Source organism: Heptranchias perlo, chromosome 33 (genome assembly GCF_035084215.1).
Source record: "Heptranchias perlo isolate sHepPer1 chromosome 33, sHepPer1.hap1, whole genome shotgun sequence".
NCBI lineage: Eukaryota > Metazoa > Chordata > Chondrichthyes > Hexanchiformes > Hexanchidae > Heptranchias > Heptranchias perlo.
The window spans coordinates 9,080,307-9,103,397 of record NC_090357.1 but is presented as its reverse complement, the minus strand read 5'-3'; the positions used below and the strand labels follow the sequence as shown (position 1 = coordinate 9,103,397).

The following is a 23,091-nucleotide window of genomic DNA, read 5'->3' as shown; positions in this document are numbered from 1 at the left end:
TGGCGCCGAGGAGGAACTCCGTCCGAACGGGGGTCAGGTTGGACGGGATGGCTCCGCACGCCTGAGCCGCCTCCACATCCCGAGTGGAGTCAGGGCCGAGCGCCGATTTCAACGCCTGGATGGCGATGGCCGCGTCCCCGGCACGCCACGAGGACATCCGTGCGGCCAGTTGGATGCACTCAGGGAGACTCAAGGGTCAGAATCCACTGAGCCCAGGTGGAGTGGGTAGAAGCCGGAAGCGACGTGACGCCATGTCCGTTCCCGGACCGGAAGCAGTAGCCGTGCCGGGGTTTCCTGGGCTGTCCGCGCACGGGCTCTTCCTTTCGCTCCGACATTTTGAAGCGGCAACATGGTGAGAGCGCGGAGTCCCGGCCGGCCAGGGCGCCGGGGCCAGCGGCGATCGAGGGTCTCTGCGCCGGGAGGGTGGGGGTTGTAACAAGAGGCCGGTGGGACCTCCGCGGAGCTGTAGCTGTGTGGGGGAGCCCCCCGGGCCGGGGGACGGAGCGGTCACGGGTCGAGGCCTCTGAGCGGCGAGCGGATTATATAGGCCAAGCCGGCGGGGTTAAGACAGGCCCCCCCCCCCCCCCCAATCGGGTAGATGCTGGGAAGCGCTGCTGGTGGAAGAAAACAGGGCCCGGGTTTCTCGGCTGGAAAGAGAGCGAAGGGGATAGGCCGCACCGGGGGTGGGGTGGGGGGGCCCGGCTCCACGCTTCTAGCGGCCTCCCCCCTCCCTTCCCCCCCGGCCATTTGTACGAAACGGGTCCCACCTGCTTCTCCCGGCCCGACTTACTGACTGGTTAGGAGATAGTTGCTTCATGTTTTGTCGGGGATTTAGGCATTGTAATTTTGAGAGTTTCCAATGCACCAAAATGCATATCATTAGAAATCTTAATGAATTTTTTTTTTGCTCCTAGCCTCCTAAAGATGACAAGAAGAAGAAAGATGGGGGCAAAGGGGGCAAAAAGGATAAAGATCCAGTAAACAAGACTGGAGGCAAAGCCAAGAAGAAGGTATGCCCTTAATAGCCACCCCTTCACACTATGAGCAAAACTATTAAAACAAAAGGACTGAAACTGATGGAAATCTATAACAAAAAAAACACTTGGGTCGGACAGCATCTCTAGAGAGAACAGAGAAAGGGAAATTAATATTTTGGGTGTGGACCCTGCTGAGCAAAGGGATGGTACCTGAAGTATTAACTTATCTGATTTGTCTGTAGATGCTGCCTGACCTGAGTAGCATTTTCTGTTTTTGTTTTAGTACTTGTGTTTTGTGTTTATTTTCTAATTATTGTATACTACTAAGTATAGGAAAATATCAGCTAAATTGAATTAAAACACATCGGAAGCATTAGTGTGAGTTTGATAAGGAATGATGGGATTGATCAATTTATAATTTTGAATTGATAACTGTGCAACAGCTGGAAAGTAGCAGATTTGCTAGTGTTTATCTTCAGTTGACATTTTGTGCAACTCTGCATCTGGGTCAGGTATGGGGATTGGTGTGCCTCATTGCCTTCTGCTTTCTTGAAATGTATAACTCTAGGATTGTATAAAGGTACATTCCTGCCTACTTTTAGAAAATCCAAATTTGAAAATGCTTTGGTGGAACAACTGTTTTACTCTCAAATACAGTGCATTGCCAAACACTTAGTATAATACAAGCAGGACAGTTGTGTAGAAGAAAATATTGAACAGGTAGACCAGTCAATCCTGGATCATTTTCAGTGTTCTTTTATGACCAGGAGGAGAATGTGTAGGTGAGCCCATGGGGCTTGTTCTTGCATAGCTCAGTACTTTACAATGGCAGATTGTCTCCTTACCATCTTAGTTGAAGAGATTTTCACATTGTTACTAGTGCTGGCTAACCTCTGTTTCTCTGACATTTTATGAAGAATCTTGTTGACGGGAGACCAAAATGTCACCCTTTTTTTCCAAATGTGTCCCTTCACCCTTTCCTTACTGAAGATGATAAATGGGATTGGGGTATGGGTTATTCTTTGACCAATCCCATCCATTCTTGTTACTTAGATTATCATGCTGTTTAAAACATAGGGCCCATCACAGCTGCGCCTGGCCCTCTGCCCACAAATTCTACTGTGCACTTTCCAACCTAGGTCATTGTAAAGCATTAACGAATGGGAGCCATGGCTGTCCTCTTCTTTCTTTTTCCCCCTTTCCAACTAGCGATCAGTAATTCTGCACAGGTCAAGGATTGAACCATGGACCATCTAGGTGTAAATGCCTGAGTGTCACCGAAACCTTGATTTGAATTCGCCTTGCTTCGGTAAAAGACCTCTATCTCACAACTAGCCTCATAAGTGAAGATCTTGGCTGGTTCCTAATTGTTTAAATGGGAAGAAAAATCTAGATGAGTACTTCCATGTTTAATATTAAAATAGTGTATTTATAATTTTCTGAACTGCAGAGAGGTCAGGGATGGGGGGGGGGGAAACTAATGGCTCAGTTGTGACTGGACTCATGCTGCCTGATGTCTCCATCAGTTTGCACTTTTAACAACTGATGCTGCCCCAAATCTCCAATCAGCTGATAACATTTACTGAGAGGTCAGGTTAACCTCTGTTACAATGTCTTGGTCCATTCAGATGGGTTTAGCATGTATATTGCTTTTAGCACGCTTGCACCTGTTATGTGGTGGGGACCTGTATTACCATTGGCTTTTCTGTTGGTATTTTCAATTGAGTGAGCTGGTATGTAAAAGTTTTACTAAAAGCTAAGGATGTGTTGCAGCCTATTGACCACAATCCTTGTTTTGTACAATCCTGAGTAGAAGTGGTCAAAGGGAAAAGTAAGAGACAAGCTGAACAACTTGATCCTGTTTGACAAAGCCACATACGATAAACTGTTGAAAGAGGTACCCAACTACAAACTCATCACACCTGCAGTCGTCTCTGAAAGATTAAAGATCAGAGGTTCTCTGGCGAGGGCTGCCCTCCAGGAACTGCTTTCAAAAGGTAATAACGCATTTTGGTATGATTTTTTTTGCTAGTTTTTCCAGTGTGTCAGTGGCTTGTGTGATGTAGCAGGAGGTGGTAGGGGCCACAAGAAGAAACCACTCAGCTGTTCACTGTATAGATGTGTTCACTGTTAGTAACTTGCTATGAGGTTGATTGTGAATAGTGACCATTTGTGTAACTGCTCTTGTAAACACATTAACACTGGAACAGTTTTGCTAAATATATAGCATGGATTGAGGGAAGATTGAGTAGAATGGGCTTATATGCTCTGAAGAATGAGAGGTGATCTCATTGAAACGTTTACGATCCTAAGAGGGCTTGACAGGGTAGATGCTGAGACACTGTTTCCCCTGGCTGGAGAGTCTGGAACTAGGGGGCATAGTCTCAGGATAAGGGGTCGGCCATTTAGGACTGAGAGGAGGAATTTCTTCACTGAGGGTTGTGAATCTTTGGAATTCTCTACTCCAGAGGGCTGTGGATGCTGAGTCATTGAGTATATTCAAGACTGAGATCAATAAATTTTTGGACTCGTAAGGGGTTTGGCGGGAAAGTGGAGTTGAGGTCGAAGATCAGCCATGATCTTATTAAATAGCGGAACAGGCTTGAGGGGCCGTATGGCCTACTCCTATTATGTTCTTAAATTCCTTTTCCTCAAGCTATGATTGTACTTTCCTCAGCCGCTCTTTTCCCTCTAGCTCTGTACACCGCCCCCCCCCCCCACCCCAGTCTATATTTCTTACTCTTGCACTGTCAAAAGTTTAGTTTTAATTTATTTAAATTTGTTCTTGGAATGTGAGCACCATTGGTGGGGTTCCATTTATTGCCCTGTGAAGGTGGTGATTGGCCTCTAACCACTGCTGTCCTTGTGGTGATGGTGCTGCCACAATGGCATTAGGTAGGGATTTCCAGGAGTGATATATATCCCAAGTCAGGTTTGTGTGTAACTTGGAGGTCATGGTGTTCCCTTTAAATTGCTGCTCTTGTCCTTCTTGATGTGGAGATGCCGGTGATGGACTGGGGTGGACAAATGTAAGGAGTCTTACAACACCAGGTTATAGTCCAACAGCTTTATTTGAAATCACAAGCTTTCTGAGCTTTCCTCCTTTGTCAGGTGAGTGACGAAGGAGGAAAGCTTGATTTCAAATAAAGCTGTTGGACTATAACCTGGTGTTTGAGACTCCTTACACTTGTCCTTCTTGATAGAGATTGCAAGGCAATGGCCAAATATGGGCCATGTTCTAAAACCTCTTTGCGTTGCAGTTATAATTACAGGATTGTTTAGATGGATAGGTTATAGCTGACAGTCTGGTTATTTCATATGGAAAACCTGATTTGTAACGTCAGCTTTAATACAATGAGCGGAACCAGCAAGTATGTCCTTTTTAAGGATTTCATATCTTGCCAATAAATGTCACGTGGCTGCGCATTTGATTGAATTACTGGAACTTGTCTAATAGGATACAGTTTAGTTGCCCACAATCGTCTTCACATTGACACCTGTCCCCAATCTCCTTTTCTCCGCCCCCCCCCCCCCCCCCAAATACAGTACTCAAACAACAAGAATTGCTGTAAGAGCATGGCACATGTACTGCACACTGCAGCAGAGGACAAACTGGTCTTGTTCTTTAGGGACTCTGCTTTGCTTTGGGGGATACAAGTGGATTTGGGTGTCTTCTGCCCATCTTTCATTCTTCCCCCTTTCCTGTGCACATACCACTCCCGTGGAAAATTGTTCAGCCTGTGATCAGGAGTTCAGTCTTGTAGATATGGGATATGCATCAGTTTCTAGTGGCCTAAACCCGTTAGCCTGCATTGATTAAAGATTAACATACACCTGAAAAAGGCCGTTTCATTGTTTGTGGCTAGTGGCAATTCTGACTTGGTGGATTGTATCCCAGGGCTTGGTTCTCCTGTGTAACTATTTTTGTTTTGCAGGTATGATCAAGCTGGTGTGCAAACACAGAGCACAGGTTATCTATACACGAAACACCAAGGGAGGAGATGCACCTGCTGCTGGGGATGAAGCATAAACAGGTAATATGGGGGTCTGAATGTACAAGTCCAGCATTTTCTGTTCTTTACCATTAGTCTTTTGCTCCCTAGCATACTGTAGTTTGTGGGCAGTCTGATTTGCTTTTGAGCCAGCTGCTAGTGACCGTCCTGTGGGGAATTGTGTGCTTCCATTGAGATCCCCGATGGTAGGAGTAGAGGTCACAAATTCCCCATGTACATGATTTCAATGTACAGGGCCCTGGAGCTGTGAGCCCTGGGCAGTGTGGTTAAACAAGTGCATCTATGACTCCTTCTCTGCGGCGCAGCCCACTGTGGTAAAGCTCTCAAAAATGATCTTGGATAGCTTCTCTGATGGCTCAACTGATTAAGGCAGTGAATAGTGAGGCATGATACATTTGGATGAAGGCCTTTTAGACCATTTGATTTTATCCTTTGAGTACCAACCCTGCCATCTCAGAATAAAGTGCAGACAGACCAGCAAGTGCTCTGATTCAATCCCTGGTCTGTGCTGTTAGCTGATGGCAGGAGGGGCACTCCAATTTGCCTTGGTGCCCCTGGATTAGGGAGGGTCAGTTAAGAGGACTGCTGTCGATTGACCCCTTGCTGGAAGAATGTCGACATTTGATGAGGACAGAATTGGGCTAGTCTGTGATGTGGATGAATATCTTAGACATGCTGTCAAGGCACCAGTGGGTGCATGTGGAACTGTACCCAGCCTCCAGGAAAGGGGAAATTTAAAAAAAAAGGCTTGTTATTGGCAGCAGTAATTTTAAATCTTAATTTTGGGCATCTGAAATTCACCCTAGATTTGAATGGAGCAGATTGTCAGACTTGTATCAGTTAATGGCATATTATTTGGGTTGATTATTTTGAGATTAAAATTGTCTTAAGTTTATACATGCAAAGGATTTCTGCTAAACATTAAACTAGTTACCTGTGACCAGGCTAATAATTTTCCTCTATTTTCAGGTTCTGGGATGGATTCCTAGTGAAGATATTTCGATTCAACTGTAAAAAAAAAATAAAGCTGTTATTACCAGGGACTTGTCTGTGTTCTTGCTTGTGGATGATTGGAAAGGTGAGGATATGTGAGTGCATCTCCCGTTGGCTAGTTATTGCTTGTCCAGGGTGAGGATATTTCCCTGGCGTTGGCACTTATGCTGCCTTTTAACCTGTACAGAGGTTGAAATCGCCTCTTGGCCAACTTGGGGAGGTAATTGGAAGCTGGGGTAATCTTACTGGATGGATCACCGCACCTTACTCGACATGTATCAGATAGTGGGTGGTTACTCGAGAGGCCATTCTTAAGTGTCTGCTACCTCCACTTGCCATAAGTGCTTGTAAAATGTTTTACTTGGGGTCTAAATTATAGCACACACACATGGCCAGAAGTTAACCGTCTTAGACTTACTGTAGAGGCAAACACAGATCCTGAATAAGTTTTTTGGAAATAGGCTGCATAATACCCTTATCCGAACAATTACTGTAACATGCCACTGAGCCCATTAGATTTTGATTCTTAGTACATGTCAATCCAAATTAACAAAACGGTTGCATTTTTCAGCACCCACATTGGCAGCTTCATTTATTATAGCAGGGTAGCCTTGTTTCTAAAATAGGTACATGTTTTGAGGAACAATGGTCTCCATCGCTGTAGACAAGTAATGGCTGTCCTGCTTTGCATGTTAGATGGTGAAATTTATTGCACTGCTGATTGTGAACAGTTCAATGCCATTATTTGAAAATCTGGTCCAACGAGGTAATATATCCATCAAATAACTGATTCTCCCACTTCTATTTCAGTACAAGATATTTATTACACCAAAATGGTGAAGTCTTCTAGTAATACATTATGGCTAGTTTGAATGAAGGGCAAACCTATATATAGACAATCATTTTATTTTACCAGAAAAAAAGTTTATAATTAATGCCAGTGGGCCAAAAAATGTATTCAGAAGTAAAGTTGGGTACAGTGGTGCTTATAGCAGATAGGCTGCTGTCAGGTTTACCCTGCAATTACACCAGTGATGGGTGCAAATCTGTCTAGTTAGTAAAGAAATAGTTGACAGTTCTTGGTTATTGCATTGGAATTTAAAGCCAGATTTCATATCTTACTATTTACTCATCAAAAATATACAATCAGTGCAGCAGTTTATACAGAAAGTTTGAGTACAACACAAGTATCATGAACATTAAAGGGTCAGTATTTCTTCAAGGCACAAGAAAAAAATCTCAGCCATTTTCCCCTCACTAAGTATCATCTCTTGGAATAGCTCAACTGGTCATCTCTCTTCCTTTTCCTGGTTGCTTTTTTGCCCTCCTCTAATCTGAACTGATGTCTGTAAAATGAAAAAAAGTCAGTTTAAAGGAAAGGCATACAATGCTTAGAAAGCAGTCAAAAGGTGCTAGAGATTATCTCCATTCAGTTTCAAACAGGAGCAAGGAAACTATTTACTACTTTGAGAACATTCTAAACTGCTTAAGAAAAGAAAAGGACCAACCCTATGGGAATGTTAGGTGAACAAAAGCTTGGGTCAGTGATTAGTTGAGATGGCAGAAGTGTGTCCAAATGGGTCTGAAAAGTGTGGGGGTGGGAAGGAGATATGCACAGAAGCAAGTTAAGGTGAGATTATGGAGGAATACATTAAGATTTTAAATTTGATCTATTGGACTGGGAGATGAGAAACTCCATACCCCTGCCTCTTACAGCAATGCAGCCAGGACTGGAAACTAAGTGGAGAATCATAAGAGATTAGCTCTAACCTGGATTGCCATCTCCTGCCATCGTTCCACACACGGCCAAATGAAGGTAACCAGGAATCATCTGTTTCTGATGTGTGATTGAAATTTGCACCGACTCTATGTGGAGGAAGTTTCTTCAGTTTCTCCTTCTCTTCTAAAATAAAAACAAATCTTGAGTGTCTGAAGATTTCAATAAGTACCTGTCCAACACCAGAACTAAAGTTTAAAAATTTCAATTTCACTATCAAGTTGGCAGGGGGTAAGTGCAACTCCCCTCTACAAAAGGATTTGATAAATACAAATGTAAACAGGCTGTTTGGCCCATCTAGTCCAGGGTGGTGTTTGTCCCAGCACTAGTTCTAATCTTATGTGCCTGCCCTATTTATAATCCTTCAACCACCTATCCAACTTACTGTTAAATGTTCATAGTCTGTTTTAATCCTTAACTCCAGTAATGCAGTCCATAACCTCACTTTAAAAATTATCCTGCTCTGTCCTAAATCACTCATTTAATCACTTCTAGATCTTATCAACCACTGGAATTGGTTTTTCTATCTGCAATCTATCATTTTAAACCTATAAAATCACTTTGTATTGTCTCTAATGAAAGTTAAAATTTAAGTGTTCATATTTGTATTTCCTCATACCAGGCACCATCCTAGTGAATGTACTGTACCCTCTCGTCTTAACACCCTGTAGCAGAGAACACACTACTTCAACTGTGGTTTACTATGGTTTTATATAGGTTCATCATACATCTTTTAAGCTTCTTGCCATAAAACCCAGTATTCCATTATGTTTTTTGTGGCCTTGAAAGTGTGACTTTTAAATGTGAAACCTAAGCCCCTAAAGTATAACTACTCGTATTTATATAGTGCCTTTCATGATCTCAGTACAGCTAATTAAGCACTTTTTGAAGTATAGTCACAATTGTAAAGTAGGAAATGCTGCCGCCAATTTGTGCACTGCAAGGTCCAACGAACAGCAATGTGACAATGACCAGATAAATCGGTTTGAGATGTTAGTAGAGGGATAAATGTTGGCCAGGACACCGGGGAGAACTTCCCCTGCTCTTTGAAATAGTGTCAGGGATTTTTTTTTAAACCCGAGGGGGCAGGCAGGGCCTTGGTTTAACATGTCACCTGAAAGATAGCACTCCCTCAGTACTGCACTGGTGTGTCAGCCTGGATTTTATGCTGAAGGCTCTGGAATGGGACTTGAACCCTTATTGTCACAAACTATTCTTAAATGGTCTGTAAACTCTTTAAAAGACATTTCTTAGAGAGGATTATTAAAGGGTACAGGGAGCAAGCAGGAGAATGGGATTGGATCAGGTAACTAATGTGGAGAAAAGTACAGTTCCAGATTTAACAGGATAGTTGTTTTCTGTGCAGTCACATGATTCTAGGACATCTCCACCCATTCTAATTAAATGGCCAACCAGAATATCAAACACATACTCTGTTGGATAAACTCCTCATAAGATGGTCCTATCGGTTTTGGTGTAGCATCTGCATCTTCCTCATCTATAAGCCAGGGTGGAGTAGCACCTGAGGTCAGATGTAAAGATTATTAGTGGGAGATAAGTGTACAATCACTAGAGCACGGTCTTAATCGGACTAGGTTTTGCTTCAGTTTTAATTCTAATACATGTATAGTTCATTACAAAGAAAAATTACAATACTTACCTATAAAGCAGCATCTTTTATTGTACAAAAGAATCTGGTGTTCTAATTTCCTTCACTAAGTGCAAATTGGTTTGCAATTTGAAATTTTGCAGAATAATCAAAGAAATGAAAATTGCAGATATTCAAGATTTACCCCCTTCCCCCTCACAACTGATCCTGAAAATTCTTGGCAGGAAGTTCAATTTCAATTTTAAAAGGAAGTATTTAAATGAGGAACATTTTCAGCAAAATGCTGATTTTGTAGTCAAACTGGCAGGGTAATTGATAACTTTATGATATGCACAATTAAAAGACCCAGCAGGTGAGTTATCCTTTCACATCTGTTATATGGAAGTCTGGGAATATGCTGCTTTTCTCTTGGGTGGGTACTGAGGGAGCATCTTCACCCCACGGACTGCAGTGGCTCAAGAAGGCGGTTCACCATCACCTTCAAGGGCAACTAGGGATGGGCAATGAATGCTGGTCTTGCTAGCAATGCCATATCCCCAGAATGAATGTTTTTAAAAAAAACTGGAAGGGAAGAAAGGAGAAACCAAAAAGGCAGAAAGTATAATTTTACAAATCCCTTCATTGTGCATGTGTTGGGTAACTAGGAAAATATTAATGTTTTCTGCAAATACTGTACACCAGAAACATTTAAAAAAATCTATAGGTTGTACATACACAATCTCCATCCTGAGGGTCACAAAAACCAGCATTAAGGTGAAATTTATTTACCAGATTTTACAGTACTATAAATGTAGCACAGTTGAGTAATAATGCATTCCACAATAATACTGCGTGTTAAACAGCAGCATTCACAGAATATGCTATTCAAATCACTACACCAGAATCCACTTTTCACTTAATTCAGTGGAACTATTACTCCACATGAAAGATGTTTGTTCACTGACTACAACACCCCACCCCCCAATACATAAGTTACTTAATCATCTTTTGCCTAATTCCCATTTCAAAATCAGTCAGTCAGTCATTACATTATACAATGAAAACATGCACAAAATAACATCTTCACCTGTGTGAATATTCCCAGTTTCTGGTTTGGATATCTGGAACTGTAGAAAAAGTCAATGAAACATTAATTGTAAATCCTAACAAATCAAACGGGTATATTTACAACTTCTGAAAGTTTACTTTGAATTTATTAAATCTTAAATAAAAATGCACAATTTGATTTTTAAAAAAGAGAATGTTAAGGTAAATGTCAGCGCTGTAATGGTCAACTATCAACAGAACGGACTCATATGTCCAGTCTGCAAGAGTCTACGTTTACTTAAACAGTAGACACTCCACTCCAAAAGCAATTATATAGCGTTTGAAGATATTTCAACACCATAAGCACTATGTAAATACAACTGTATTACTCAAATTTATTAAAATCACCTCATATATAACAAATAAATGGGACCTAAAATGTCTACAAAGGTCTTCTAAAGTGGATTGTTGACGTTTGTATTTCTGAAAATAAGGGGGAAACCTAAGTCTCCAACCTGTATCATTTTCTCCAAAAGCTTTTTAAAATCCGAAGCTGACTGGTTGATGTATGGAATATGTCTGATTTCAGCACTCAACCGTGAAGACTGGATTTACACACCAATTTTACCGACGCAGCGAGGTGGTTTATACTAAAGATGGAGTGTGAGCATGGCGTTAAAATAAGCCAGTTGACTCCGAATCACGTTTGGAACTGCAGCTCAGACGTGGGCCTCAGCAGGTCGACTCCAAGCTCATTTCTGCAGCAAGTAGCCTTGAAATGCCACAAGGCTACAGAAAGAGTAAGTGGAATTGAGTTGGTCGAGCTGATGCAAATTTTCTTTCCAAACTAGAAAGAGTGATTCACTCTTAGTTTACTGTGCAATGTAAAGGAATCACGTGCAGCAGCATTGCAGATAGTGCTTTCCTTCCGGTTTAATGTATTTGACTGCAACATATAATAGTCATGCACCTAAAACACATTTTGACACTTCAGTGAAGTAGTCTCGCTATATAGTCACACATCACCTGGTCACCAACGAAAGTCAAGGTTTGCCCATTTGTCAGATCACCAGAACGATAAGGGACATTTACTCCACTCGGTCCAGGTTCTGCCTCTTCGGCGCTATAGGTATTAACACCATGACTTGCAGAGAAAGAACAGAATTAGCTGAGTGGTTTTGGTTTTTGCAAAAATGTATGTTTTTTTTTCCCCCTTAACTGTTTAAAAAAAAACCTTGGGATCAAATGGGAGCATGAATCCATCTTTCCTCTGTACCATGGTCTACCTGCAGCGATAGGCGATAGCATGCAACATACTCACAGGGCTCGGAGGCTTGACTACACTCGGCAATTCAAACGCACAGGGAAATAAAAACCATGAACCTATAATCTCACTATACTATGGCACCACACATTAGTGTTTCAGTCCGCTGCACCAATAAGATGGGGAACTTAAGACCTTACAGTATTTTTACTTTCACTGCTCCTCGTTAACCCTCTGGAATTCATGGTGTTACCAGATGTTCTCAGTGAGTCTTCCCACTAGCAGTTTTATGCTGGAATAAGAAAACCATCTAAGCAATCGCTAGTCTCAGAAATCATGAGGGTTCGAGACAGAGTAGATAGGAGAGAAACTCTTCCCATTGGCAGAAGGGTCGAGAACCAGAGGAAGGTGATTGGCAAAAGAACCAAAGGTGCCATGAGGAAAAACTTTTTTTTACACAGCGAGTGGTTATGATCTGGCATGCACTGTCTGAAAAGGTGGCGGAGGCAGATTCAATCATGGCTTTCAAAAGGGAATTGGATAAGTACTTGAAAGGAAAAAATCTGCAGGGCTACAGGAAAAGGGCGGGGGAGTGGGACTAGCTGGACTGCTCTTGCAGAGAGCCAGCACGGACACAACGGGCTGAATGTGCTGTAACCATTCTATGTCCCCCTTTCCATCTCCCTGTGGTATAGGTTCCCCCATCCGCACAGCTAATCAGATTTGCTTTTGTGCCAATTAGGGAAGTTTGACTTGATCAGATGGTGGTCAGGAAGGAATGAAGTGGGAGCCAGGTACTTGGCCACTGGAGAGGAGAGTGAGGGTTGATTCAGTGGTTAGTTGATGCTTGGCACTGGAAGAGGCTAGGAGCAGAATGCACACCAGCCCTCTCAGTTGGTGAATGGTGGGGAGAAAGAAGAAAATAACTCTTAAAAAAAAAATGTATATTTTACATTAATTCCTTTTAATACCGCAGGAGTTGAATCAAATAGTTAATAGGCTGCCTGTGCATATCATGGCTGAGTACTGAATAGCAGGTACTTGGAGCCAGCTTTAATTGACTGCCACCCTCCCCTGTTTAACAGGACTAACATTCCTGGAAAAAAAGATTTTACCATTAAAAAGGTAAGTGGAAACTCCAGCAGCTTACAGGATCCATGAAAATGTGGATCCCCAACACCATTGGGTCTCTAGAGACTGCCAGCTTTATATTTGAATGTCAGCGACTATGTTCCTCTAATATAAAACCCTTCCTAGACACAAACAAAATAAATCAAGATGGATGAACTTGGGGTTGGTGGTTGATTAAAATGCACTGTATTTTTCTGTTGTGGGCAAGACGCTATAGGAGTTATTTTTCTCCCCTACCTTGCACCATCTGAGGTCAAAAGTACAACTGCACATGAAGGGGGAAGAGCAAGGAGAAGAAACTTCCCAGACAATTCCAAGATTTGAGGGGGGAGGGAAGAAAAGAAAGAAAATCCATGTCAAAAAAACTTTTGGGGGTGGGGGTGTATATAAAACAGACATTCTGAAACCCCTCCACCCTCCAGTGGCTGCACCTATATCTGTGAATAAGACAGCAACATCCCTCGAGATTCTAATAATGCCACTCCAAAACCAGCCGTTTGAAGATGAGCCAGACTTGCTTTGAGGTCAAGCACACCTGCTCTAAGTGAAAGGATGAGTAACCTGATCCAAGGTCTCTCTTTCTCTGCCAATGTCACTCTAGAGCCAGCTGCTGGGATGCACATGACAACACTTTCCAATTGCCGCTTTCCCTATTGAAGACATCTGGCTTCCGGCTCACCAGCTGCACGCAGCTGTGGGGGAGGAGGAGAAATGCACACAAGCCTACATTCATGGTGCCACATGTTGATTTTCCAACATAGAGCAACACAATGGGGTTTAATAATAACTTTCACTATCAGTCTTTTAAGACTCATCCCACAAGTTGAGATTCAGGTAACAGTGAGAGCTTTGGCCTCTGAGATTACACATCATAATAAGAGCATGGGGAGGACTTGCAAATGCTAAGGAACATGTTCTCCAGGAACTAGAGACAGAGGGAGATATTCTGGGATGTGGGACAAATTGTTAGAATTACAGCAATGCCTCTCGATTTATGTAACTCTTACTGCGGTATGGTCCCACTAGTGCTAGCAGCCTTCCAGTATCTTATTGTCATCCAATACCTGGTCAATCTTCACATGCAAGTCTTGATAATGAAGGTTCGGGCGTGGGAGATCACACCGAAGAGCCTGATCCTGCCCCTGCCCTTACTCAACATTCACAAATAAGCACTTTCCAACAGTGGTCAATGGATAGCAATCAGGAGTGGGAACCCTGGCAAATTTTTCCTCTCCCTAGCCCAGGAACAATGAAGCCAATTGTTGCTCTTGGAGCACGTAGCCTAAACGTGTCACAGGTAGGAATGGCTGTCGTGATGATGAATATACTCAATGAATTTATATAGAATTTGTACAAGACTGAGATCGATAGATTTTTGGACATTAAGGGATATGAGGATAGGGTGCAAAAGTGGATTTGAGGCAGAAGATCAGCCATGATCTTAATGAATGGCGCAGCAGGCTTAAGGGGCCGTATGGCCTACTCCTGCTCCTATTTCTTATGTTCTTATAGCATACCAGTATAGATTTAATAAAGGAAAACACCTTTCTCTTACCTGTCATAGTGATCGATTGCAAACACTGGGAGTCCATCGAAAGAAGTCTGCTCTGCCTGTGGCTGGTTTTGATTCAGGAAAAATCAACACTATTTTTCTTAAAGTTTAAAATACAGCATCAACACATCTATTGCAATAGAGATGCATAAGCACCCAAATATTCATCTGTAATGCTTTGTAATAAATCTGAGCAGCTTCCAGGTGTTCAACTCCAGTGGTCGACATAATTAATATTTACACAAGTCTTATTCTCTAAGATTAGGGTGATCTTGGTAAATAGGACATATTCCACAATGCATTCTACTTCACTTTGCATGTGCTCCCCCTACACTATTTGGACAACGGACTCACTGCTATAAACTCAATTCTCCTCACCTGCATAGGCAGATCTCAGGACTGGGTACAGGAGTCACATCCATCCCATGTTATAAAGCTGTCTGATGTATTGTTAGACAACACAAATATAAGATCCGAGAATGTCCTCTACCTTAGACCCTTAGGGGCAGTGGGCAAAGGCTGGCTCGCCCTGCTTGAACGACATTGCATGCTTGCAGAACACAGCAGCAGTGACTGACTGAAATGGAAATCTAGAGCTCCTACCCCAGTTAGGGTGGGTTGTGTGAAACCACGAGGAACAGCAAATACCAAGGGGTGGAGGGGAGGAAAGAGAAACACTTCGAAAGCAAATCAATACTTTTCAATTTCCAGACATCCTCATTTTGCGTCCTGTTTCCTAAAATGAAAGACTGGTGCTCAAATGTGCCAGTCTAGGAAATATTAACGTGAGTAGAGTAGTACACTGTATCAAATACAGATGACAAACCATTACAACCAAAGTAAATAATGTCTGCTTTGTGGAATAACTGTATAGTTAAGGATATATTTACTACATCCATTTTTAGAGGATCTGTTTTAAAATTATTCCCAATAGTGAACTGGAGAGAGAAAAAAAAAGATGCACCTATTGGAAAATATAATTTGTATATATAAACTTTGAACTCACAGTTTAAGAAAATCCTCATTTCCCCCCTCCCCTGAAGACACAGACTCATTCCAGGGTACAGTCAGACAAAGATGTTCAATTTTCTTTAAAGACACAGGTAGAAAACTCAAAATATATCCACTCTCACTAAAATGCAGTTTAGGAGCCAATTTTCCAGTAGTGAGAGAGGCTGTATTAATAATCTCAGTATTTATTACATGGCTCCCTCTAATTTTCTTTTTGAACACACCATCCATTTTTACTCTGTCCAATACACTCCATCTCTTAATTCAGCAGAAACAACACATTTTGCCTTTGAAAGTACAGCTGAGGTCTGGGACTAACCAGGTTGGAGGAATGCAATTCTGATTGCAGATTCAGAGATTTCTATCAACAAATGTATATAAAAAAGGAATGGAACCATAGAAAGTAGAGCACAGGGTGAGGCCATTCAGCCCATTGAACTGGAGCCATCTACTTGAATCCCATTTCTCTGCTCATTTCCTAAAACTGTTTATAGAATGGAGGAATTACAATTGGGTCAATTTCCTCCACTGCATAGTCAAATCAAAAGTTAGAAATCAGATGAATAACAAAAGTACAAGTGGGAGTAAAGTGTTCCTACATGAACGGAAACTTGCTCAGGGACATTACTGCAAATAACTGCTCTACTTTTCAAAAGGAAAGGTCAACTCTATGATCCAGTTTTGTGGGAATTAAAGCAGTTGCTTTTGATAGGAGCTCTGTTTGGTTTGAATAAAGTGAAAAACACAGCATCACTTCAAATTTTGTAATTCCCTCATCTTTTTTAAAAAAAAAAAAATTCTCTCCTCTCTGAAGGCTACAGCTCTGGCTGGGGTATGTCCCACTGTTGCCACTCACACTCTGCTACCTCACCCAAGTGGCTAAATTCTGCGAGCCTTGACAGATAATGTTGGTAGGCTATTTGCCCCTGGTGGAATCAATTAGAGTCAAGCCAAGCCAAATCCTGTCCTCACGCAACATCAATACACAAACACTTCCAATGGGGGGTGAGGAGGAGGAGAAGGGGCAGAGTTGCTGGATAGCGATCGACATCAAGAATTCTAGTTGCCTAACTTCCCTCTCTAACCCTAAGTGCACTTGAGGCCAATTGTAGCACCCTTAACAATGCCCTCACCGAGATCAGCTAAAACAGCACATCAGGAACCAAATCTGGGATCTTCCTATGGCTTAACTACACACTGCTTTAACAGCAAGCCATCAGGGGAGCCTAATTTAGACCTTTCAGAATCATTGTGCAATTTATAGATCAGTAGGTATAAAACACAACAGTTGCCATGGATACTGTTCAGGCTCATCCAGGTAAAACCAACCTCAAAGGCAGCCTGCACCACTTCCTGTCTTCTCCGTTCCACTTCTCGAATATATTCTGCTTCCTACAGAGAATCCACAAGATGACATGTGAAAATCATTCATTACTGGAGTGAAAAAGTCAAGAGACACAATGGAATCCATTAAGCAGTAGAAAACAACAGGCCTGCCTTTACAAATTGTTGTTTTTAAAAAGAATGGAGCACTACACAAACACACACAATGCATTATTAGTAACAAATGTGGGTTTGTATTAAATTCCACCATCTGCTATTTGAATGAAAACATTAATCTGTTTAAAATAAGATGGGTGGGTTAACCCCCATACAAATACATTAACATCTTCATAAACAATATCACAGAGTGATTTCAACTATTATTGCCTTAGTCAGATGTCAGACAGAGCTTCTTTGGAGCAATAACCAAGAGTGTCCCTTGCAGATCCTCAGCACTAGGAGGGCATAGGATATATTTTCTGACCAGCATTGTTCCCGTATAAATGGGTTAACACCAGAGTTACAAAAAGCCCAGAGGACTTTAGTACAAGCTCGTTCAACAGCACTGGTTGGAAAACATACCTCTACATTCTATCAGTAGTCACTGTGGTTTTATTTAAATAACACTATTAGATTTTCTCCTCCATAAACACAGGTACATGCACCATAATTTTGACTACGGAAATGTGTCACTCAGAGGATTTACAGCATGCATGAATCTAATTGCTTTAAATGGTTGAGAAAGAGGGGCTACTAATTCTTTGTTATAGCATTACTACACCAATCAGCCTCCTTCTCCTCAACAAACTAAAAATTTTGTTCCACCACAATCCTCCCCCCATTGTGTCTCCCCCAGTTGAGAGTGTAGGCAGGCAATATATTTCTAAACCTCAAGCTGTACAGGCTACACGGTGTTGCATGGTCGAGCCCGATGATGTTCCCGCCAATCTTTCCATCTGTCTGGGAGGCCTCGTGCTCCCACTCAGCAACAATGCAGCCGAGATGTGCAAGACGTGAAGTAATGGTAACACTGCACACAACCCCATTCACCAATTTAACTGACAAATACCTGTTTAATATATTCATCCTCCTTCTCTTCATAGTTTTCTACTGCTTTTGCAACAGCTGTTTTGAACCTTAATAAAATACGGGAAAAAAAAATATATTTTGACCTCATTTTAAAGTACATTGTCCTTCCCTGCTAATTGGTTTCCCGTACCATAGGCAAGTCCCTAATTAAGGAAGCAGGTAGGCAACTTGCCCCAAACCTCAGTTAAAAGTACCGTGTAATCAGCCTGCATCTCCCTCAAAGACATGGTCAAGAATATCATATGGGCAAACATAGGAACAGGTTGCCGGCTCGTGCAGTGATTCCGGATTTACCGCAGGCATTCAAAGGGGAGCTGGACGAGTTCCTGACTGATAGCACTGCGTACAGAAGGTAGGTGGGTTGTTGGTTAGCGTGTCTTATGTTCATAGTGGTCTCCTGGAACTTGCTTGATTGCCCTGAAGGGTTGGAGAGGAATTTCCCAAAATTCCTTTTATCCCCAAATTGGCCTATGTTTTTTTTGCCTCTTCCAGGAGATTTTAAGGCTGCTGGCGGGTGGGATCATTGCAGATCATGATGCTCGGATGTGGCATGACTGTATGGGACAGGCTTAACAGACCGGTTGGTCTTTTCCTGCCTGTCATTTTCGTACGTTCGTATCTGTTCTTCTATCACTGTGGGACAGTGTGTCGAGCAACATTGTAGGACTGCTTCAAAATGGGTCCCATTCCCCCTTTTAGGCCATGTGACATTCCATAACCACTCAGGCCTCTGCCATTGCTGTTCTTGTGACCAGCTGCTGGAGGTATACCAGCAGGACCTAGGTTTAACCATTCCATTATTTTCTGTCCTGCTCTAACCTGTGCAGTGACAATTTCTACCCAGTGAGATCAGGACGTTCACCATGTGCTGGAAATGAACTCAAAAGGAGTTTGAACGTGCTCTTGCTACTGACTTAAATAAAGTCAATTTTTTGACAATACAGCATCCAATTGCAGAGTTGAATCCACCACTTACTTCTCATAAGCTTCTCCGGACAGTAGAAACTTGTCTTTCAGTTTAATGTCAGCTTTGTTTTCCCACCAGAATTTGTTGGTTTGCTTCAAGTGTTCTGAGCTACACAAGAAAGTCAGAAAATTAGCATTTGAAGAACAATCATATCAACCACATCTACTAAGATACTAGTGCTTCTTACTTTGTTGCGAATAAAGTTAACCTTTAGGGCAACGAGCACAGAATATTTGCAATGGCCGTCAGTAGTGGTCACTGGAATTTTCCTTCACTGCGACAGGAAATTGTTTATTCTATAACGACAAAGTGGGAAAGAGATGCTCCCCCTGCTCCAGTACCTTACAAAGTGTTCAAGCAGCCCCCCGTACACCACAGCGAGGCTCCCGTTAGTGATGTTTTTCTTCACCTCCCCCTTGCAGCAGTAGCACCAGAAGTTCTGCTCATGCTCCGTGAAGTCATATTTCTCCACTTTCACTTCTTTAAGAACCTTCTGAGCGTCCTCAACCTGGGGAACAACAGCAACCACCTTTAGAGGGACCTCCGTTCCTTTGTGAGCTTCTTTCGATTGTACTCATCAGATTTACAACTTTTACAAAAATAAACAGGAAACATGGATTTGTTTGAAAGCCTGGCAGTACCTTTCTGTCAGGTTCTTAATTTAAGTGCAGAATATTTTTTTTTGTTGTTGAAAACTTGGCAGACAAGTAACTCTTCCTTTGTCTCACATTATATACAACGTACGGCACTAGAAACAGGTCATTCGGCCCAAATGATCCGTGCAGATGTTTACGCTTCACGCGAGCCTCCTCCCACCCTACTTCATCCAACCCTATCAACATCTCCAATAACTAGCTCGAAATGTGCTAAATGTTTTCACACTGAGGAAGGCAGCAGAGATGGGGATGAATGGAAGTGATAACAACATTATGGAGTACAAGATGGAGCTTCACACCCGTGACTATCCACACAGTTTACTTCTTCATAAACTTGATGTGTAGTTTTTATTCTAAGTCTTACCTTCATCAGTGTGGTCAGTCAAAGAGATTGAGCATCTGATAAGGTACCCAAGAAATCATTTGGGATCTCAACAGTAAAGGATGAACGGTGACAACAATTCATTGTTCACCCTACGGCCTGCTGTCCCAGATTACTTCGAAGAGAAGGGCACATTTCGGTTCAGACAGATGAGGGCTTGCCTATAGACTTTTTACACCAGGCATAAGAGAATATCTGGCATGAGCTCGAATTATAACATTGTGTTATTCTCTATTAGTTAATAAGAATAGATCCTGTTGACCTAAATTCAATAGACACACGGGTGAATAACGACCTTGTAACCGGGTGCAAATTGATTGAAGTAACATTGACGTAGGAGCTTTCAGGAATGCCACCACCCTCACAATCTACTTTTTTTTTGCTTGAAAAAAAAATCAAATTTTCCAATGGCTTGAATTTTAACAAAACAGCACAGATGTTGTTTTGTGCATGATTTCAATTAACTGACATTTCAATTTAGAAACTTCAAATTAAGAGTAGATTGTACAGTGTAAAGAATTTCAGGTACTGGCCACAATGGTAAACTGTTATCCCAAATGTAAGTGAAGTGTGCAACTATGCTGTACAAAACCCAGAGCTGGAAGGCATCAAGGTCACTTCTTTCTGTAAGCTCTGGGATAATATTTATCAATTATAATCTGAACACTAAAAGTGGTGGTTTTGATTATATCCTGAAGGTTAAAAAGAGTGAATGGCTGAGCCCGATTACAGCTTGTGACTTGAGGCCCCAGTAGGCAGTGGTCGGATTTTTACTGCTGGCTGATGTCACTCAATGGAATGAAACCCACTGCTCGTAGACATCAGTTATAGAATAATTTAGAAATACAATTTTTTTTTCAAAACAGATGCACTGTCCAACATTTGTTACATAATAAAGAAAAAAAATCAATCACTGTGTGCCCTTCTGTATCTGACTCCAATTACCAACATAACTGCATACGTTCTTAAAGATGTTGTTGAATTAGCTGCGATTGTTTTTTTGGCAGTATTGATGATAGGATCACTAATGTTGCAATTCTACCACCATGGACTTGCTTATTCCTTTTAGAAACAGAAAGTGCGCGCATACACACTGAATTGCCAGTTTTAGCTGAGGCACAGCATTGTCTTACACAACTCTGATTGGCCCATTTCAGAGAGACTCTGACAAAGGTGCGGGACCTGGTGACCCTGCCCTCTCAGCCATCACACAAGATAGAAACAGGCTTCCCCGATGGCTCGGTGAGTTTATCCAGTTAATGGTTGAGCCACAGAGATTAGGAAGCTCCAAATATCATTCCCTACTCTGTGCTGAGTAAGCTGATCTCATCTGGAGTGATGATAGGGATGCTACAGTTGGCCTCAGTGCCCCCGAGGTGCAGGAGGAAAATTAATCAGGTTCCTGCTGCTAATAATTATCCAGCTACCTTGCCTCTGCTTCAAGTGCGTGTGTTTGTCCGTATTTGTCTTGCAAGGAAGGGCTTGGGTTCATATGTGGTGCCCCTTGCAGTCAAATAGCTTACCAACACAGACTGTCAGGGCTTATGAATGAATAATGGCCACTGCCATCCGTGAAGGAGACACCAGCAAGGAGCCAATGGCTTCAGGAGAGAAGAAGGAAAAAAGTAAAATGTAACCAGAGATGTCAAAAATTGGCAGATCAAGTAGGAATAGAAGAGAAAGATACCTTAAAAAAGTGAGAGTGTCTCACCTTCAAAGGTAGGTAAAATGAACACAAGTGGACTGATGCTTAGAGCATCTTGTCGATGTTGTAATTTTGCACATTGCAAGCTCGGATTACACGTGCATGCCAATTTATAGGTGGCATATCGCAGTGGCAAATAATGACAGATATTACAGGCTCAGGTCGATCACCATCTGAACTAGAGGAAGGATGGACCAATTCCATGGTGGCGGGGGGGGGGGGGAAGGAAGAAAGAAAATTAAATTCCTTTTTGACAAATGTAATACAAAGACTATGTGGTACCTTCGTGAGCAGTTCATATAAATTATTAATCTCCCAATTTACCGATGGGGATCCTGTATCACCTACAGCAGCTTGTGATGTTGCAATAGTCTTGGGGGCAGTGTCTCATTACCCTGTTTGCAATAGTGCAGTCTGCAGGGTTCCATTAACATCCAGAGTTGGCACAGGTGAGCCAAGATTCTCCTAGGTGAATTGCAAGGTATAAATTGGAGTCAATTGAAGTAATTGTTTCCGTGTGTGTGTTTGTGTGTGTATATATATATATATATATATAATTGTAAACAATTTTACAACACCAAGTTATAGTCCAGCAATTTTATTTTAAATTCACAAGCTTTCGGAGGCTACCTCCTTCCTCAGGTGAACGATGTGGAATATAGGGTTATATATATAGGGTTATGTTTACACAGCAGAAGACCTTTTAAAAGGGGCAATGCCTTCATGAAAAAAAATAGCATTTTCCTGTTGTTGACAAACACAGCTCAGTTGGGGCAGATTGGAGTCAAAACCCTTTCAGCAGCTGACAGACCAGGAGCAGCCCCTTCCCCACACAAAAAAAAACCACCTGCCACCTGTTTATTCGCAGACACAGCGCCTTTAAGAGCGGTCTATCTCCCAGCCCCCTGTCCCAGGGTCTCTCTCTCTCTCCCCTCCTCCCCTCATTACCTTCTGCAAGAAGCGGCCTAGCAGCGCCCCGAGCCTCTCCTGGTGCTTCAGCCCGTAAACATGTCCCCGGCCGCCGAAGAAAGTCTGTCTGCAAACCTCGCAGTAAAACGCTGCCCCCGGCGCCGCCTCCGCCGCCACCCTCTTCTTCTTCTTCTTTTTCTTGTTGTTACCCATCGGGAGGCCGAAGCCCCGGGACTCGGGTTCGGACACTCGAGCAGTCACCCAACCCGCTCACATCACAAAACCGCCGACGCCTAACAGAGGCTCATTAAAAGTCGGCGAAATCATTAAAGGGGAGGTCGCGAAGAACCATCGCCTTTAAGAGCCCTGGGCGATGGGCACCGTCCGGTGTCCCGCCGCACAGCGCCCTCTGCGGCGGATGACCAAAGTCAACAGCGACCACAACTTGCATTTACATAGCGCCTTTACCGTCCCAAGGCGCTTCACAGGAGTGTTATCAAACAAAAATATTGACACCGAGTCAAAAAAAGGAGACATTAGGACAGGTGACTATAAAGCTTGGTCAAAAGAGGTAGGTTTTAAGGCGGGGGGGGGGAGCCTAAAAAAGAAAAAAATATATAAAAAGGTAGGTTTTAAGGAGAGTCTTAAAGGAGGAGGGAAAGGCGGAGAGGTTTCGGGAGCAAATTCCAGAGCTTCAGGTCTAGATG

At 42.5% G+C, this 23,091-nt stretch overlaps 2 protein-coding genes across 2 annotated transcripts; one reads left to right on the top strand and one right to left on the bottom strand.

Annotated features, from left to right (window-relative positions):
* Window positions 1-246: 246 nt before the first annotated feature.
* Window positions 247-6,033, top strand: rps25 (ribosomal protein S25). The gene is made up of 5 exons (XM_067970966.1): window positions 247-352; window positions 915-1,010; window positions 2,791-2,974; window positions 4,913-5,011; window positions 5,960-6,033. Exons 1-4 carry the CDS (start codon window positions 350-352, stop codon window positions 5,005-5,007), a joined length of 378 nt encoding a protein of 125 aa, XP_067827067.1. The 5' UTR covers window positions 247-349; the 3' UTR covers window positions 5,008-5,011; window positions 5,960-6,033.
* Window positions 6,034-6,541: 508 nt separating this feature from the next.
* cenatac (centrosomal AT-AC splicing factor) lies at window positions 6,542-22,718 on the bottom strand. Its single transcript, XM_067970965.1, has 11 exons — window positions 22,424-22,718; window positions 19,074-19,240; window positions 18,742-18,840; window positions 17,746-17,812; window positions 16,683-16,745; window positions 14,346-14,407; window positions 11,422-11,539; window positions 10,436-10,475; window positions 9,193-9,282; window positions 7,754-7,886; window positions 6,542-7,329 (listed from the first exon to the last, which is right to left on the bottom strand). The coding sequence occupies exons 1-11, from the start codon at window positions 22,595-22,597 to the stop codon at window positions 7,248-7,250; spliced, it is 1,095 nt and encodes a 364-aa protein (XP_067827066.1). The 5' UTR covers window positions 22,598-22,718; the 3' UTR covers window positions 6,542-7,247.
* Window positions 22,719-23,091: the final 373 nt, after the last annotated feature.

What these genes read in the sequence shown, in the direction of transcription:
- rps25 (XM_067970966.1), top strand. An exon ending in GAGGCAAAGCCAAGAAGAAG is followed by an intron (nt 1,011 to 2,790) that starts GTATGCCCTTAA and finishes AATCCTGAGTAG; the next exon opens with AAGTGGTCAAAGGGAAAAGT. An exon ending in CCAGGAACTGCTTTCAAAAG is followed by an intron (nt 2,975 to 4,912) that starts GTAATAACGCAT and finishes TTTGTTTTGCAG; the next exon opens with GTATGATCAAGCTGGTGTGC.
- cenatac (XM_067970965.1), bottom strand. Translation starts at nt 22,597, where the DNA reads ATGGGTAACAACAAGAAAAAGAAGAAGAAGAAGAGGGTGGCGGCGGAG. An exon ending in CTGCTTGAACACTTTGTAAG is followed by an intron (nt 18,841 to 19,073) that starts GTACTGGAGCAG and finishes TTTCTTGTGTAG; the next exon opens with CTCAGAACACTTGAAGCAAA. An exon ending in GGCAGGAGATGGCAATCCAG is followed by an intron (nt 7,330 to 7,753) that starts GTTAGAGCTAAT and finishes TTCATTTTACAG; the next exon opens with ACATCAGTTCAGATTAGAGG.